Below are 16,023 nucleotides of genomic sequence, written 5' to 3'. Positions count from 1 at the left end.
TTACATACGTTTCAGGTTACAGACTCCGCTAACCCAGGAATAGTACCTCGGGTTAAGAACTTTGCTTCAGGATGAGAACAGAAATCATGCTCCAGTGGCACAGCAGCAGTGGGAGGCCCCATTAGCTAAAGTGGTGCTTCAGGTTAAGAACAGTTTCAGGTTAAGTACGGACCTCCAGAACGAATTAAGTACTTAACCCGAGGTACCACTGTATTTATCTACTTGCACTTTGACGTGCTTTTGAACTGCTAGGTTGGCAGGAGCAGGGACCAAACAACGGGAGCTCACCCCGTCGTGGGGATTCGAACCGCTGACCTTCTGATCGGCAAGCCCAAGGGGCTCAGTGATTTAGACCACAGCACCGCCCAAGTCCCTTCTCGCCTTTACGTACTTCTGAGAAGAGCAAAGCAGAATTTGGCCAGCATGTGCAAGTCTACTCTCTTTCTTTAGACCTATGATTCCAGCTAGCTTCAGCTACAGCATGACAGATGACCATCTAACCTCTGCTAAAAAAACCTCCAAAGAAGGAGAGTCCGCAACCTCTTGAGAGAGACGGTTCCACTGTCAAACAGCTCTTAATCCTTTAGAACCAGTGTTATATGGTCCCGGCAGCTGCTCCCAGTCACCAGCCTGTCAGCCACATTCTGGATCAGTTGTAGTTTCTGGAATAAGATGTTTGAAGATGGCTGTCATATCATAGAATGACAAAATCATAGAGTTGGAAGGAACGCCAAGGCACCCCAAGGATCATCTAGTCTACCCCCTGCAATATCTCCTCTCAGTCTTGTTTTCTCCAGGCTAGACCAGCCAACTCCCTCAAGCATTCCTCAGGAGGCTTGGTTTCCAAAGCCTTGGACAAAAGAGTCAAAGCAATTGAGTGTGGATGAGAGATTTCTGTATTTGCCATGCATACGGGCAGGGGGGAGGGAGCTGTCCTGATGTGAACTATGGATGCCCTCGTAAGACCTTTCCCAGCATGCATTGCTGCACATCCAGCCACGAAATTGCCAAATGACGTAAGAACCGTGTCGTGACACAGAGGGACGATGAGCTTGTCTAGAGCCTTCTGCCTTTTGTTGTCATAATGTCCTCCTTGGTCAGTCCACCATTGCATCAGTCCAGGGCAACAGGCTGTCAGCCGTGTCCTAATTTCACCCACACCTCGTCCTCCTGGGAAGTAAGGGGGTGTGGAATCAGCAGCCAGAGAAATAAGGGGGCGTGGAAGTTCTCCTAGGCTGCGGTGTCCGTGCTGCTGCTGAAATTTGCATTTCGCTATTTGTCTTGCAGAGTTTGCATTCAGCCTGAATGTTTGCTTGCTAAAACGTTCGGCCTGTGTCTTTGTCTTCGTGGCACTTTTCCAGCACGAAGCAAAACAGAGACACTTATACGAGCAGGAATTGTATGGGTGGCACTTAAAAAGTGGCTTATCTTTTAAGGTGGCTTGTGGAGCATCAAACTTCAGCACGTCCAGAGGCTAAGTGAGAGCAGCAGGCCAGGCAGAGAGGCACAGTGGTTGCTTCTCCTTGGCCTCGTGGCTGCAGCCTAACACAGCAAAGCACATTCAGTCCAAAGGAGAATGTAGAATTGGGGGGAACTGGCTGTTACTTACAGAACTGCTGGCCCAACAGAGATGCTCTCCCTTTTTGACGGTTTGCCATGGTGTTGTGTCTCGCCTAAGGAAGGGGGCGAAATCTTACTTTGAATGTAGGTGCTGAAAATATACATCCCAGCTTGTCAAAAGCCATTCGTCATTTGCCAGAAGCTGTGCAATGAAGGTGTCAGACACACTTCTGTGGGGAAGGGGTTTCCCAGCTCAGGGGCCACCACAGAGAAGGTCCTGTGCTGCCACCCCTTGAGCCTCAGTGGGTGGAGGGATGACCAAAAGGGTCCCCTCTGCCTCTAAGAGCACCCAAGAGAGTCTGTAAGGAAGGAGGTGGGTTTTTTAGGTATTTGGGTTATATCTGCGTTGTTTTAATGAGAAACGACCTTATTCCAGCATTTCAAACCATTCCATGAACCCAACACACAGTTATCCTCTGCAATCTGCACTTCTTTGAATTTTGCAAAACGCTTCTCCAACCAAATAATGTGTATTAAAGGGTGCATAAGAATGTGTGTATTAGTGGGGAAAGCATTATATGAGTGCATTATATGGAAGGAAGCAGCTTGCAGAAATGTGCACATTAGTCAAAAGTGCATACAAAAAATGTGTACGTTAAGAGAAATTTGCACTAAATTGCCAGCAAAGTTTCGTGCAGCTTTTGAAACATTATACTTGTGTTGCAAGTTGCTGAAAAAATGTGGACAGCCCAATTGGAAAAGCTGTGAGAAGTAGAAATTGGCAGGTTCCTGCATCCCTGGTCTCACCTGTGCAGTGAATCAAAAGCGGTCCTTACCCCCCAACTCACCTTGTGCTTCTCTTCCCTTTAGCCTTGAAGAAAGGGCGGTTCTGGATCACGCCTGACCCGTATCACAAAGACGACAATATCCAGATCGGCCGGGAGGTCAAGATCTCCTGCCAGGTGGAGGCGGTCCCTTCCGAGGAGCTCACCTTCAGCTGGTTCAAAAACGGCCGGCCGCTGCGCAGCTCAGAGAGGATGGTCATCACCCAGACGGACCCCGACGTCTCCCCGGGCACCACCAACTTGGATATCATTGACCTGAAGTTCACGGACTTTGGGACATACACCTGTGTTGCATCCCTGAAGGGCGGGGGGATTTCGGACATCAGCATCGATGTCAACATTTCCAGCAGCACAGGTGAGGGCATTTCCGTCACTGTTGGAGTCTGATTTGGCAGCCAGAATGGGAGGCCAGAGGTAATGTGCCAGGTGGCTGTTGTGGTTGCTCGAGAGTAACCAGGCAGGACTCCAACCTGTCATTTACAGGCTTTATTTTGGTGCAAACTATTTACAGTGAAGAGCCCCAAAGCTCATGTCTGGCTCAATCGCTAGCAGAATCCGGGAGTGGTCTCTTTTTGGACCTTCCCCAACGCAAGAGTTTCATTACCCCCAAACGTCTCCTCCCCTCTCTGCGCCTCAAACTACTGTGAGTCATTTTGGACTCACAGCTGTCCATGGAGGTGCTGGTTAATTCTGTGTCCAGGGCGGCTGTCTACCAGCTCCACCTGGTACGCAGGATGAGACCCTATCTGCCTGTGGACTGTCTTGCCAGAGTGGTACATGCTCTGGTTATCTCCCGCTTGGACTACTGCAATGCGCTCTACATGGGGCTACCTTTGAAGGTGACTCGGAAACTACAACTAATCCAGAATGCGGCAGCTAGACTGGTGGCTGGGAGCGGTCGCGGAGACCACATAACACCGGTCTTGAAAGACCTACATTGGCTCCCATTATGTTTCCGAGCATAATTCAAAGTATTGGTGCTGACCTTGAAAGCCCTAAACAGCCTCGGTCCAGTATACCTGAAGGAGCGTCTCCACCCCCATCGTTCAGCCCGGACACTGAGATCCAGCGCTGAGGGCCTTCTGGTGGTTCCCTCATTGCAAGAAGTGAGGTTACAGTGAACCAAACAGAGGGCCTCCTCGGTAGTGGCACCCGCCCTGTGGAACATCCTCCCTTCAGATGTGAAGGAAATAAGCAGCTATCCTATCTTTAAAAGACATCTGAAGGCAGTTTTTAATATTTAATGCTGTATTGTTTTTAAGACTTGATTGGGAGCTGCCCAGAGTGGCTGGGGAAACTCAGCCAGATGGGTGGGGTATAAATAATAAATTATTATTATTATTATTATATGCGCAGGATGGGTGATGGCAAGGGCGTGTTTCTCTCCTGTCCAGCCTGCCCAGAAGCGGTGTTAAGGCTCTCACCAGCATCCTCTGGTCCTTGTACCTCTTCCCCATTGGTGGTGGGGCTTTCCTCCTCCCTGGAAGAGGAACTGCTTCACAAGATTTTCGGTGGCTCCCTGTAACACAACTGCCCTTCTATTTCTCGCCTCTGAGCCGATGGCAGTTCCCTGACATAATGTTCATTTATTAATGGCATTTATAGCCCAACTTTTCCTCCAAGGAGCTCAAGGTGGCGTCCATAGTTCTCCTCCAGCTGCTCCTCATTGAATCCCCGCAACAACAGCAACCCTGGGAGTTAGGTTAGGCTGAGAGAGGCAGGGACTGGCCCAAGGCCACCCAGTGAGCTCCCAGCTCCTAGACCAACACTCTACTGGTGTTTCTCAAGCTGGGGTCCCCAGCTGGTTATGGACTACAACTCCCGTCTCCTCTAGCTAGCAGGACCAGTGGTCAGGGATGATGGGAGTTGTAGTCCAACAACAACAACTGAGGACCCAAGTTTGAGAAACACTGCTCCAACCCCTCCACCACTGTGGAGATTCAGGTGGGTGGCAGTGGATGGAGACCAGTGGCACGGTTGTCACAGAGCCTTGAGACTCCATTAGGTTTCCAGGAGTGATGGGCAACCTTCGCCCCACCACTCATTTCAACAAGGGCACATATCAAAGGAGCTAATTTGGGGTGGGATTCATCATTGTCTCACCTCTTCATTGTTAAAACCATGCCCAAGGTGACTTACAACATGAACAGATTTGCACAATTACGAAATATATATATAACCCTAGCTAGTTATGAGCTAGGTGGACCAGTGGGTCTGGTTCCGTATGAGGCCAGACCCTCCAAGTATCCCAAATTTCCATGCCTGGAATCACAGAATCCATCCCAGTTTCTGATTGGATCCAGGAATGTCCCACTTTTCCTTCACTGGAGAAATGGTGGAGGGGGTGGAATAGGACGCCCCTGTATTCAGTGGAGAAAAGTTGGATGGGGTGGCATAGGACGTCCCTATTTTCACCGGAGAAATGTTGGAGGGTATGTAACGCTGCCTACTCTATTGATATGGACCCCGATCCTGTGGATAGAATGCATTCTGCAAGTTAGGCACCTTGGCGTAGGCCCCAATTCAGCCTAATTTAGTCTGCTTATTACTTAACGCTCAGAGCACCAGAGGAGAGGAAGGAAGAGCTCATGAAGCTTTAGATTTGATTTCTGAGAAAGATTAACATTTTGGGAGGGTGACCAAGGAGGTGTCAGGGAAGAAGAGGAGGTGAGTTTTCAGCTGAGGACCGAAAGGCAAGAGGCGCTCCCATTGTTTGATGCTTTTGTAAAGCCAAACACCCTGACCTGTAAAGCAGACATTGTGTCCTGGGAATGAGTGTCTCTCCACAGTCTCCTGGTCCTTTGTGGTATGAGTAACACGTCTCCTGGGACAATGAGGGGGGCAGAGATTCAGTCGCAGTCGGAGGCAGCGATGCCAGTCACAGGAGGGAGGAGTTGCCCTTGTGCTTGGATCCTGGCCACTGGCCTGATCCTGCAGGGATCTTCCTGGGTTCTTATTTCCAGGGGTTGGGCTAGATGGCCCTTCCAACTCGACAATTCATGATGCTGATAGTTAGACAACAGAACTGGCGTCCTAAGGGAGGCAGTGATGTTTATGAACTTGGATGGGCTGAACAGAGGACTGGACAGATTCATGGAGGACAAGGCTATTGATAACTACTATGCATCGTGGCTATTTTGCGCCTCCACACTTGGAGGCAGCAATGATTCTGAACACCAGTTGCTGGAAACCACAAGAAGGGAGAGTGTGACATGCCAGCCCAATCTCTGGGCGGTGATAGACTCCAGGAGTTTCTGCGCTTACCCAGGAGTTGGTTTCCTTGGAATGAAGGTCAGCGGAGACTGTGGTGTCTTTAGGCTATGTGGATTTATTGGCACATAGATACATCCTGAGCATAGGATGGAGGAGCTCACAGCATTGACACTCCAATGGGAAGAAGACTCAGGGGAGGAAGACTCAGAGCCTGGGCAGTGGTGGTGGGACACTGAGGACAGGCCGGAGGATGAAGGTGGGGGACAGAAGGGTTGGAGGCTGAAGAAGCGACTGGCTTGAGTGAGAGAGAAGAGCTAGAGCAGAAAGCAATGCAGACTCCGGACATGAAGCAGAGAAGGAGGGGCCGCTTGTCTCCAAGGTCACAGAGAGCCTTGCATGTAGCAGAACGGTGGGCACGGTGGCCCCACCCCAACTTAGTTTAAGGCTGCTTGGGGGACATCTGGCAGGGGAGGAGACTTAGTGGGAAGTAGAAGGCAGGGAGCTTCAGTCCTGGCAACTGTTTCATGGGGACCAGTCCTTGTTTATAGGCACTACTGTTTTCTTGAAGGAAGAGCTAACCATTCTTCTTGTCTACATCTTGAGTGCTGACCTGCATCTAGACCAGCTGACAGCAGGGTACAGTCCTCTGAGAATTGAAAGGAACTCAGGGCATCATCCAGGCTGACCCTGCCCCTCAAGCTCATTACAGGCACACACACACAATATGTCAGGCCCTGGAAAGGTGGGCATTTGCCCCCAACATCCTCACTGGTGGGCCTGCGGGCGAGAGAATCCCCACCCCTCCTCTAGGATTTCAAATCAATATAAGACAGAATGTGAGCAATGTTCATGGATCCTAAAGTAACTTTGCTCAGGGTTGCCAACATCATTCTTTCCTTTAGCACAACACAGCTGCTCATAACTCACAGCAAGACCCAAATGTTGAAGTGTAGTGTGAATACAGGTCTTATTGGATGTCCATGGCATGATGGATGGGCGACGGACACGGCTGTGTTGTGACCGTCTCGCCAGGTTGCTGCTGGGCCGTTCCACACAGTGGCGTATTTCTTCTCCAGCAGAAAGTAACCGATGCATTATTGTTAGTTGTGATGGATTCATTTGGAAGAGGGATTGGAGATATCAGAAGCATCCATCAGAAGGTCGGACCTGAAAGCTCTCCATAACTTCCTCGGGCAGTGATGGATGGGCGATGATGGATGGAGAAAGGGCTGAGAGGAAGAAAGCCTTGAGGTAGAACCAATCTCCTTGGGTGTCCTCTTAGTCATCAACACCGTCTAGAGGGCAGGACTTGATCACAATCGCACAGCAAACTCCAAGTGCATGTGAAGGTCATTGAGAGTTACTCATCGCTGTTTGGACTTGCAGGGATAGCAAAGAGATATTTAGAAACATTTCCATAATGTCCAACAATTCACACACACACATATATCAAATCCCAAGTAGTGCTAGGTCAATGCTTGAGTGGAATGACTTCTGCTTCTGCAGTGGGATTTCCACCTCTCCCCACATGCCCCCAAATCTGTTCTGCACATTCCTCTATGACTCCCCAGGTGTATTTAAAATCACATAATCATAGAATTGTTGAGTTGGAAGGAACCCCAAGGGCCATTCAGTCCAACCCCCTGAAATGCAGGAATCTCAGCTGAAGATTCCCTGACAGGTGGCAACCTTTTTAAAGACCTCCAATGAAGGAGAGTCCACCACCTTCCGATGGCTCCTTTCCACTACTGAACAGCTCTTACTGTCAGAAAGTTCTTCCTAATGTTTAGTTGGACTCTCCTTCCTTGTCATGTGAATCCATTGGTTCAGGTCCTATTCTCCAGAGCAGCAGAAAGCAAGCCTGCTCAATCTTCCATGGGTCAGCCCTTCAGATATATGAAGAAGGCTTTCCCATTGTCTTTCGGTCTCTTCTTCTTCCAAACTCCTGTTCCTCTACAATTCCATGATGGTGTGATGGGGCAGCAGCCCTCTCCTGACTTCTGGGTGTTTTAATGTTTTTAATATATTGTATGGCTGTTTATTTTCTGGAAGTTGTTTTGTAAGCCTCTTGGAGTTGACTTGGCAAAAGCCTACAATATCTCCTTACTCCACACGTGCCCACTCGATCACTTCAGTTGGCAGAATTGGCAGGTGCCACATGGGACCAGTTCTGCAAGAAACTGATCGTTTAGTGCAGTGTTTCCCAACCTTGTGCCTCCAGCTGTTTTTGGACTACAATTCCCATCATCCCTTGCCACTGGTCTTGCTAGTCAGGGATGATGGGAGTTGTAGTTCAAAAACAGCTGGAGGCACAAGGTTGGGAAACACTGGTTTAGTGAGACAGCATGTACTCTGTGGAACTCCCTGCCTAATGAGATCAAGCAGGCAACTTCACGGTGCTTTTTCCAGTGCATTCCTTTTTAGACAAGCCTGCCCAGATTTTCTTCTTTTATCTTTTTGTAAACTGCTTTTGTTTACAATCAAGTGGTATATAAATTTTGCAAATTAAATAAACAAGTGATGATAATGATGATGATATCATCATCATCTGACTTTCAAGCAGCTTCTCCCATCCTCTCCTCCTCTTCAACTAGGTAAAGGTCAAAGGAGGAAACACTTGGGTGGTGCTGTAGTCTAAACCATTGAGCCCCTTGGACTTGCTGATCGCAAGGTCAGTGGTTCGAATTTGCTCAACGGGGTGAGCTCCTGTTGCTCTGCCCCAGCTCCTGCCAACTTAGCAGTTCGAAAGCACACCAGCGCAAGTAGATAAATCGGTACCGCTGCGGCGGGGAGGTAAACAGTGTTTCTGTGCGCTCTGGCACTCGTCATGGTCCTCTGTGCACCAGTAGTGGTTTAGTCCTGCTTGCCACATGACCCGGAAAGCTGTCTGTGGACAAATGCCAGCTCCCTCGGCCTGAAAGCGAGATGAACTCTACATCCCATAGTCGCCTTAACCGTCCAGGGGTCCTTTACCTTTACCTTTACCTTCAACTAGGGCAGAGGTCTGCAACCTTGAAGACAAAAAGAGCCACTTGGACCCGTTTCCTAAGAAAAAAAAACTGGGAGCCGCAAAACCATTGCAACATTTAAAACAAATATAACATTGCATATATTGTTTCTTACCTTAATGTTCAATCTGACAGCGGGCAGGAAGGTGACGTCGGGACGGTGCGTGACTAACGCACGCACTGCCCCCATGCGACATCACAGCCAGTACAGCGCCCGCCACAGTGGGGAGTGTCGGGGCGCACAATGCGCCTCCTCCCCTCGCTAGTATCCGCCCTGGAGCCGCGGCAAAGGTGTAAAAGAGCCACATGCGGCTCCGGAGCCGCGGGTTGCAGACCCCTGAACTAGGGTAACCTCGCCAAAAGTTAGGGCACAGGCTGGTTGCTGCAGAACATCCATCAGGATTCCTGTTCTGAGTCATTTCTTTAAGCATCTGGAGAAGTTGGTTCTTTCTCTGCCCCCCCCCCTTTTTATCGTACAGGGTGAGTCACAGTTGGAAACTGTGTTAAGCTCTTTGAGCAAGGAAGTGGCGGGTCAGGGTGGCCTCTCCTCCTTCTGACTGACCTTTTTATCTGCAAAATGCACTTACTAATTGAATGTCACACTCTCAAGAGACCAAAGGGAGCCTGTTCTTCCCGGTGCTTTTGCTCCCTTCTCCGGATGAGTCTGGCGGGGAAGGAGAGAACCAACCTTCTCGTCATTCCGAAAGCAACCGCTGGAGTATTTTGTTACCTTTAAATAAATGTGCCCATTGCAATCATGGCAAGAGTAAATTCCTAGGCTGCAATTAATGGCTCGGCCGAGACTTCTTAAAAACGGCAAGCTTACTCAGAGCAATTATTATTATTATTATTATTATTATTATTATTATTATTATTATTATTATTAATTTATTTATTCCCCAGCCACTCTGGGCGGCTTCCAACAAAACAGTACAATACAATAACCTATTAAACTTTAAAAGCTTCCCTAAAGAGGGCTGCCTTCAGATGTCTTCTAAAAGTTTGGTAGTTATTTTTCTCTTTGACATCTGGTGGGAGGGCGTTCCACAGGGCGGGTGCCACCTCCGAGAAGGCCCTCTGCCTGGTTCCCTGTAACTTGGCTTCTCGCAGGGAGGGAACCGCCAGAAGGCCCTCAGAGCTGGACCTCAGTGTCCGGGCAGAACGATGGAGGTGGAGACGCTCCTTCAGGTATACTGGACCGAGGCCGTTTAGGGCTTTAAAGGTCAGCACCAATACTGTGAATTGTGCTCGGAAACGTACTGGGAGCCAGTGTAGGTCTTTCAAGACCGTTGTTATGTGGTCTTGGTGGCTGCTCCCAGTCACCAGTCTAGCTGCCGCATTCTGGATTAGTTGTAGTTTCCGGGTCACCTTCAAAGGTAGCCCCACGTAGAGCGCATTGCAGTAGTCCAAGCGGGAGATAATCAGAGCATGCACCACTCTGGCCAGACAGTCTGCGGGCAGGGAGGGTCTCATCCTGTGTACCAGATGGAGCTGATAAACAGCTGCCCTGGACACAGAATTGACCTGCGCCTCCATGGACAGCTGTGAGCCCAGAATGACTCCCAGGCTGCGCACCTGGTCCTTCAGGGGCACAGTGACACCATTCAGGACCAGGGAATCCTCCACACCCACCCGCCTCCTGTCCCCCCAAAACAGTACGTTACTTCTGTCTTGTCAGGATTCAACCTCAATCTGTTAGCCGCCATCCAACCTCCAACCGTCCATCCATCCATCAATCATTTCTAACACTTTTTAAACACCTTTCAATATTATTGTGTCTGCAAAACAAATACCCGTTTTAATGGAAAAGTAAGTTATTATTTTTCCACTTCTTTTTATCTACTTCTTGTGGGATATGTTTAATAGGTAGGAGAGGATATATTAATGGCAATTTATCCCTCCAGGTGCCAACGTGTGTGGGCTGAACATACACTAAGAAGAGTTTAAAGTCTGATCCTTAGCGGAAAAATGGAAAGCATATAGGAACAGGTTGCGAATTAAGTCCAGCTGAGAAGCAAGCTGCCTCCCCCCTTTTCTTTCCCTGCTTAACAAAGATTCAGACAACAGACTGAGAAGTAGTTTAAAATATGATTTATTTACTCATAGTCCTGCATTTGTTCTCAGCAGCAACAGCAGGGAAATAAATGAAGGGAAAATCTTTACCGCATAAACAGACCTGAGGCGTGTGCTTGAGATGGAGCAGTAGGATCCATGTCTGCTCCCATCGCTGGTCAAAGAGAAAGAGGAAAGGAACAGGAAATACTTCTTTGATTCTTCCTGCTCAAGAGAGGAGGGGAAATGACATCACGCAGAGCCCTCTCTACCAATTACATTTCTATGGTCTGAGTCTCTGCCCATCAGCAGTACAGCTCTGTGGCCTTAACCCCTTCTTATGCTAACTAGCAAGAATATGCATTGTTAGGTTTGGCTGCTAATTTTCCACACTTCCCAGAGATTGAGGGAGATGGGCTGCACAGTGGTTGGTCTACTGTGAGGGGGACTTTTCCCCTGCTTCATGTGAAATTCTCAAAAGCCCAGATAATTTCTATACAATGGCATCTTTCATGGGTGTTATGTTCTGGGGATGGTGCGGATATGCAAAAATACATATATTCAAACGGCCTCCTTGGAACTGCCCCCATACATGCATTCATGCCTTCTGGAGCTGGTGCAGCAACCAGGCTTTAACCACCCCCCCCCCAAAAAAAAACACCTAAAAGTTCTCTGCTTTGCTTATTGGGCAAGGCTCTGTGATGCTCTCATGGGATCTCACAGGGCCACCCAACTATCCACAAGACCATCCCTAGCCTAGCAAGCAAGGCAGAGAAATTAAAAACTTTTTGCATGGATTCCACTTGGGTCACCCGGTGCAAGAGTTCCCCCCCCTGCATTTAATTGGCACAGTTTCAACCATATGATATATATATATAATGCTGTACGCCCTGACAGACAGAGCAATCCTAAGCTTTCATCATATGCAGAGAACTTCCAAGTACTAATCATCCCTTTTTTGCTCCCTCTCTCTTTCCTCCCTTTTCTCTCTCCCACCCCTTTGCCCCCATTTGAAGTTCCACCCAACCTGACTGTCCCGCAAGAAAAGTCGCCCTTGGTGACCAGGGAAGGAGACACGGTTGAGCTGCAGTGCCAGGTGACTGGGAAGCCCAAGCCGATCATCCTCTGGTCCAGGGCGGACAAGGAGGTCCCCATGCCCGATGGAACTATGCAGATGGAGAGCTACGATGGGATCCTGAGGATCGTCAACGTCTCGAGGGAGATGACGGGGACTTACAGGTGTCAGACCAGCCAGTACAATGGATTTAACGTCAAGCCGAGGGAAGCCCTGGTGCAGCTCATAGTGCAGTGTAAGTCCACACCCTCCCCTGACCCCCAGTTTTGTAAAAATGAGTCTGGATTGCATTTCTGGGCCAGTTCTTGTCTCTGGAACCATCCGCTGTCGGTGCTAAGCGCCTGAGGTTTTCCTGATCTCCACAGCGTCTTGGTACAGCGTCTTCATGATACAGTTTTGTGTGTGAGTTTTGTGGCTTCTCCTTTGTTGTCAGGGGTTCAGCTTTACCCAACAATGATGTCTTGGGTGCGGGGTGAATCAGTATTGTTGCATGTTCCCCAATCTCCCAGTGGAGAGCGACTCCAGGGGTTCCAGGCCTTTACCTGGGTTCTGTTTCCTTGGAGTGAAGATAATCAGCGACTGCAATGTCTTTGCGATGTATGGTTTTATTTACACATAAATGCAACCTGAGCATAGGATCGAGGGGAGCACAGCATTAATCCTCAAAAACAGATCTTGCTTCTCCATTAGTCACAGTTTTGGATCCAGCACAGAGCAAGCAAGTCTGTGTCTCCAGCCTCCAGCCTTCTTCCGGTTCAGTTCATACACACACCTCTCTGGTTCTTGTTCTCCTACCTAGCAGACAGGTGAGGCAGGTAAAGGAAAGCCCCCCCCCCATTAGCCTGGAAGGCATCATCAGTTGTAGCTCTTGCAACCTGAACCATCTTTTTGGGATGCTGATGAAGACACTTGAGTGGCCAGCTAAGGTCATTGTCTTGCAAAGAAACATGTCTGGTAATTTGGTAGGAGTTGAACCCTTTATTTAGATTCTAACCCTCACTGGGTACAGGACCCCAAGAATTGGAAGTAAGTTGGGGCATCCTTCAAACTGGCCCCACAAACTCACAACTGTATTGTGTAGTTGGCCCAAGGCAAGCCAAAAGAGGTGGCTTTGGGTATCTTGGAGAACAAGCTGATGGTCACCTTTGACAATGCGATGGGTGTTCTTAACCCTTGTATGATTGGGGAAAGCTCTTTCGTAATGAAATGTTTAGTTCAAAATATACCCCTCTCCCAGGTCACAGTGTGTTGTTGTTGTTGTTTAAAATATACATTGGATACATTGCATTGCAGGAGATTTCACTATATGGCCGTTTGGGTCTCTTCCAACTCTACAGTTTTGTGGGTTTGTGATCCAGTTTAGTGTAATAAAATTCTAGAGGTGTCACCTTCTTAATCTGTTGTGCCTTTCACAGCTTTATAGTGACAACTTTTGTGGATCGGATCCTGTTTTGTTTAGCTTAAGATGGGTTTGTTCCATAAGGCAGGATAAATTGAGGTGTGTTTTTCCTTCTTTTCAGAAGCTTTAGCTCATAGAATCATTGAATTGGAAGGGACCCAGAGAATCATCTAGTCCAACCCCCCTGCAATGCAGGATTATGCAGCTGCCCCTTACGGGGATCAAACTTGCAACCTTGACATTGTCAGCACCCTGCTCTAACCAACTGAGCTATTTGCCTCCAACAAATATTATTTAGGGAGGATATCCGCTGCTTGCAGGGGTTTGGGTGATGGTCTCTACAGAGTCCGGCTCTGGGGGGTCTTTGACAGCTGATCGCTCTTCATGTCTAAATAGAAGGAATTGGAAGTTTCAATAGCTCCTTAAAGGCCTTTGGAAGGTGCCACACTGACCCCATTTATTAATATTGCATTTTTGGGGATAATATGTTTAGGTTCTTGGTCTGGCGCTGCACATCTTTTCTCAGGGTGAGGGAAATGGCTTTCTATAGAATCCCAGTCACCTGCTTTTAGCGTGGCAATCAGAAAAAGCATCAAAGTAAAGATTATGAAATCTGGCTGCTATTATGTGAAAGAATGTGGAGGTGTTACATGGGGAGGGCTTTTTGCTCAGTGAGGAGGTGTGCTTGCATGACTGAGTTCAGGGTTATTTCTGAAGGCAAATGAGGATCGTGCAGAACACCTTATTAAGGCACTCCACTTCTTTTTTGGGAAGCAATTATGTAAGATTCCGTCTGTGATGACTCTGTGGTAGGCTATAAATAGAATGCGGTATCTTATCTTAGAATGCCATAATTGGTTTCTTGTAAAATGTGTGAGTGTATATAAGATGAGAGGGTGTTTCTTCCCCTCCAAATGCAAAGACAGAAGTTGCAGTCTCTGGCTTTGCCAAGACTTCTGTGCACGCACATATTTCTGAAGTTTTACATTTGCAACTTTTTTATTTTTATTTTTATTTTTGCAAGTCGCCATTGTGCAGCAGCTGCATTGTGCCCGGAGATCACAGCACACAAAAAATCACAGTGCTGTGGTTTTTGCAGTCTCACCTAGATACATTTGGGGAGAGTTGCAGTTTCACCGTTTCCCATGTGTTCAGGTGGCTATCGGAAACCTGTTAAGAAGCAAGGATTGCGGCACCGCAGGTTCAGCCTGAAAATGATGGCAAGTTGCACGCATTAAAATTCCAAATTTTAATTTTGAATTTTAGAAATTATCACAGTCAAACTAAATAAGAACATAACATAAGAAGCCTGCAGAATCAGGCCACTGGCCCACCTAGTCCAGGGACCTGTTCTGGGGGGAACCAAGCACAAGAGCAACGGTCGTCTCCTCTGGCTCACAGCATCTCATATACAGAAGTACTGCTGCCCTGACTGCACCGTGTTCTGTTCCTGTAAATAGTCCACTGTATATAATAAACACCTAACTACAAGTTCCAGGTTCCTGCTTCATCTATCCTGCCTGCAGCCAAGTTGCCAATTGCTTCCGTGGATTCTGCATGTACTCTGCTAGGTCTGGCTAAGGTCCTGCAACTAGTCAGAAAGTTATGAAACACCAAATAGGTTTTGCCAATAACAGAGCTTGGCCATCCTGGCTAGGAGCCATCGACAACCCTCTCCTCTTCCATGCAATTGCCCAATCCTCTTTTAATAATAATAATTAAAAGAGCCGGTGTGGTGTAGTGGTTAAGAGCGGTGGACTCATAATCTGGTGAACCGGATTCGCATTTCCGCTCCTCCACATGCAGCTGCTGGGTGACCTTGGGCCAGTCACACTTCTCTGAAGTCTCTCAGCCCCACTCACCTCACAGAGTGTTTGTTGTGGAGGAGGAAGGGAAAGGTGAATGTTAGCTGCTTTGAGACTCCTTAGGGTAGTGATAAAGCGGGATGTCAAATCCAAGCTCCTCTTCTTCTAATAATAATAAATTTTTATTTGTATCCCGCCCTCCCCGGCTAAGACCAGGCTCAGAAGAGCTAGCATCATAAAAACAACACAATATGAATAAAAACAGACATCAATTAATTAAAATACATCTTAAAATTAATTCAGACAAATTAAAATCTGGACAAACGGCAGTTATCAGGTGAAGAGTGAGAGCGGTTACTACTTGCCAGGGCCAACTGTTTTCAGTGATAAAACGGGATATCAAATCCAAACTCCTCTTCTTCTTCTATTCATTGCTGCTTCCTGTGGGAGGGAGTTCCACAGATAAACTATGCACTGCATGGTGAAGTCCTTCCTTTTACCTGAATCTCCCAATATTCAGCTGCACTGGAGAGAGGAGAACTTTTGTCTCCCCACTTTCTCCATGCCATGCATAATTTTAGAAACATCTATCATGTCCCCCCTTACTTGCCATTTCTCTAAACTAGAAATCCCCAGCGCTGCAACCCTTCTTTGCAGAAGAGGCACTCCATCCAGTTAACCATTTGGCTAGCCCGTTTCTAAGCCTTTTTCGACTCTACAATGTCTCTTTTGAGCTTAAGTGCTGCATTCCAGTGTAATACGTAGCTTGGCCCTAAGACTCTCATGAAATTGGCAAAAATAGTACATTCCTGTTGGAGGTGTAGCCATTCATGTTATTTGTTCCCGTTGCAGCCATTAAACAGCCACTTTACACATGGCTGGAAGGATGGATTTGTGTGTGTGTGTGCGCACGCACACACACGCACAAATTGAGCAATTTACTTCATCATCACCCTCTTTCCTCTGCAAAGTGATCTTGTTTAATGGCTGAAAATTGGAGCTTTTACATAAGCAAGTGCCCTGATACACACACACACACACACACACACACACACACACACACACG

The 16,023-nt window shown here is 47.8% G+C and overlaps 2 protein-coding genes across 3 annotated transcripts in view; both read left to right on the top strand.

Annotated features, from left to right (window-relative positions):
• Nucleotides 1-16,023, top strand: part of MIS18BP1 (MIS18 binding protein 1) — a 641,434-nt gene that overhangs the window by 135,462 nt on the left and 489,949 nt on the right. The gene's annotated exons all lie outside the window — the stretch shown is intronic.
• MDGA2 (MAM domain containing glycosylphosphatidylinositol anchor 2) overlaps nt 1-16,023 on the top strand; it is a 402,177-nt gene that overhangs the window by 265,588 nt on the left and 120,566 nt on the right. For both annotated transcript variants that reach the window (XM_077925178.1, XM_028717480.2), the window contains exons 7-8: nt 2,431-2,760; nt 11,695-11,988. In XM_077925178.1, the coding sequence (XP_077781304.1) occupies nt 2,431-2,760; nt 11,695-11,988 (624 nt within the window). The remainder of the gene's footprint in view (nt 1-2,430; nt 2,761-11,694; nt 11,989-16,023) is intronic.

This window comes from Podarcis muralis, chromosome 1 (assembly GCF_964188315.1).
Source record: "Podarcis muralis chromosome 1, rPodMur119.hap1.1, whole genome shotgun sequence".
NCBI lineage: Eukaryota > Metazoa > Chordata > Lepidosauria > Squamata > Lacertidae > Podarcis > Podarcis muralis.
Note: the sequence above shows the minus strand (reverse complement) of the source record. Positions and strands in the feature narration are given on the sequence as shown.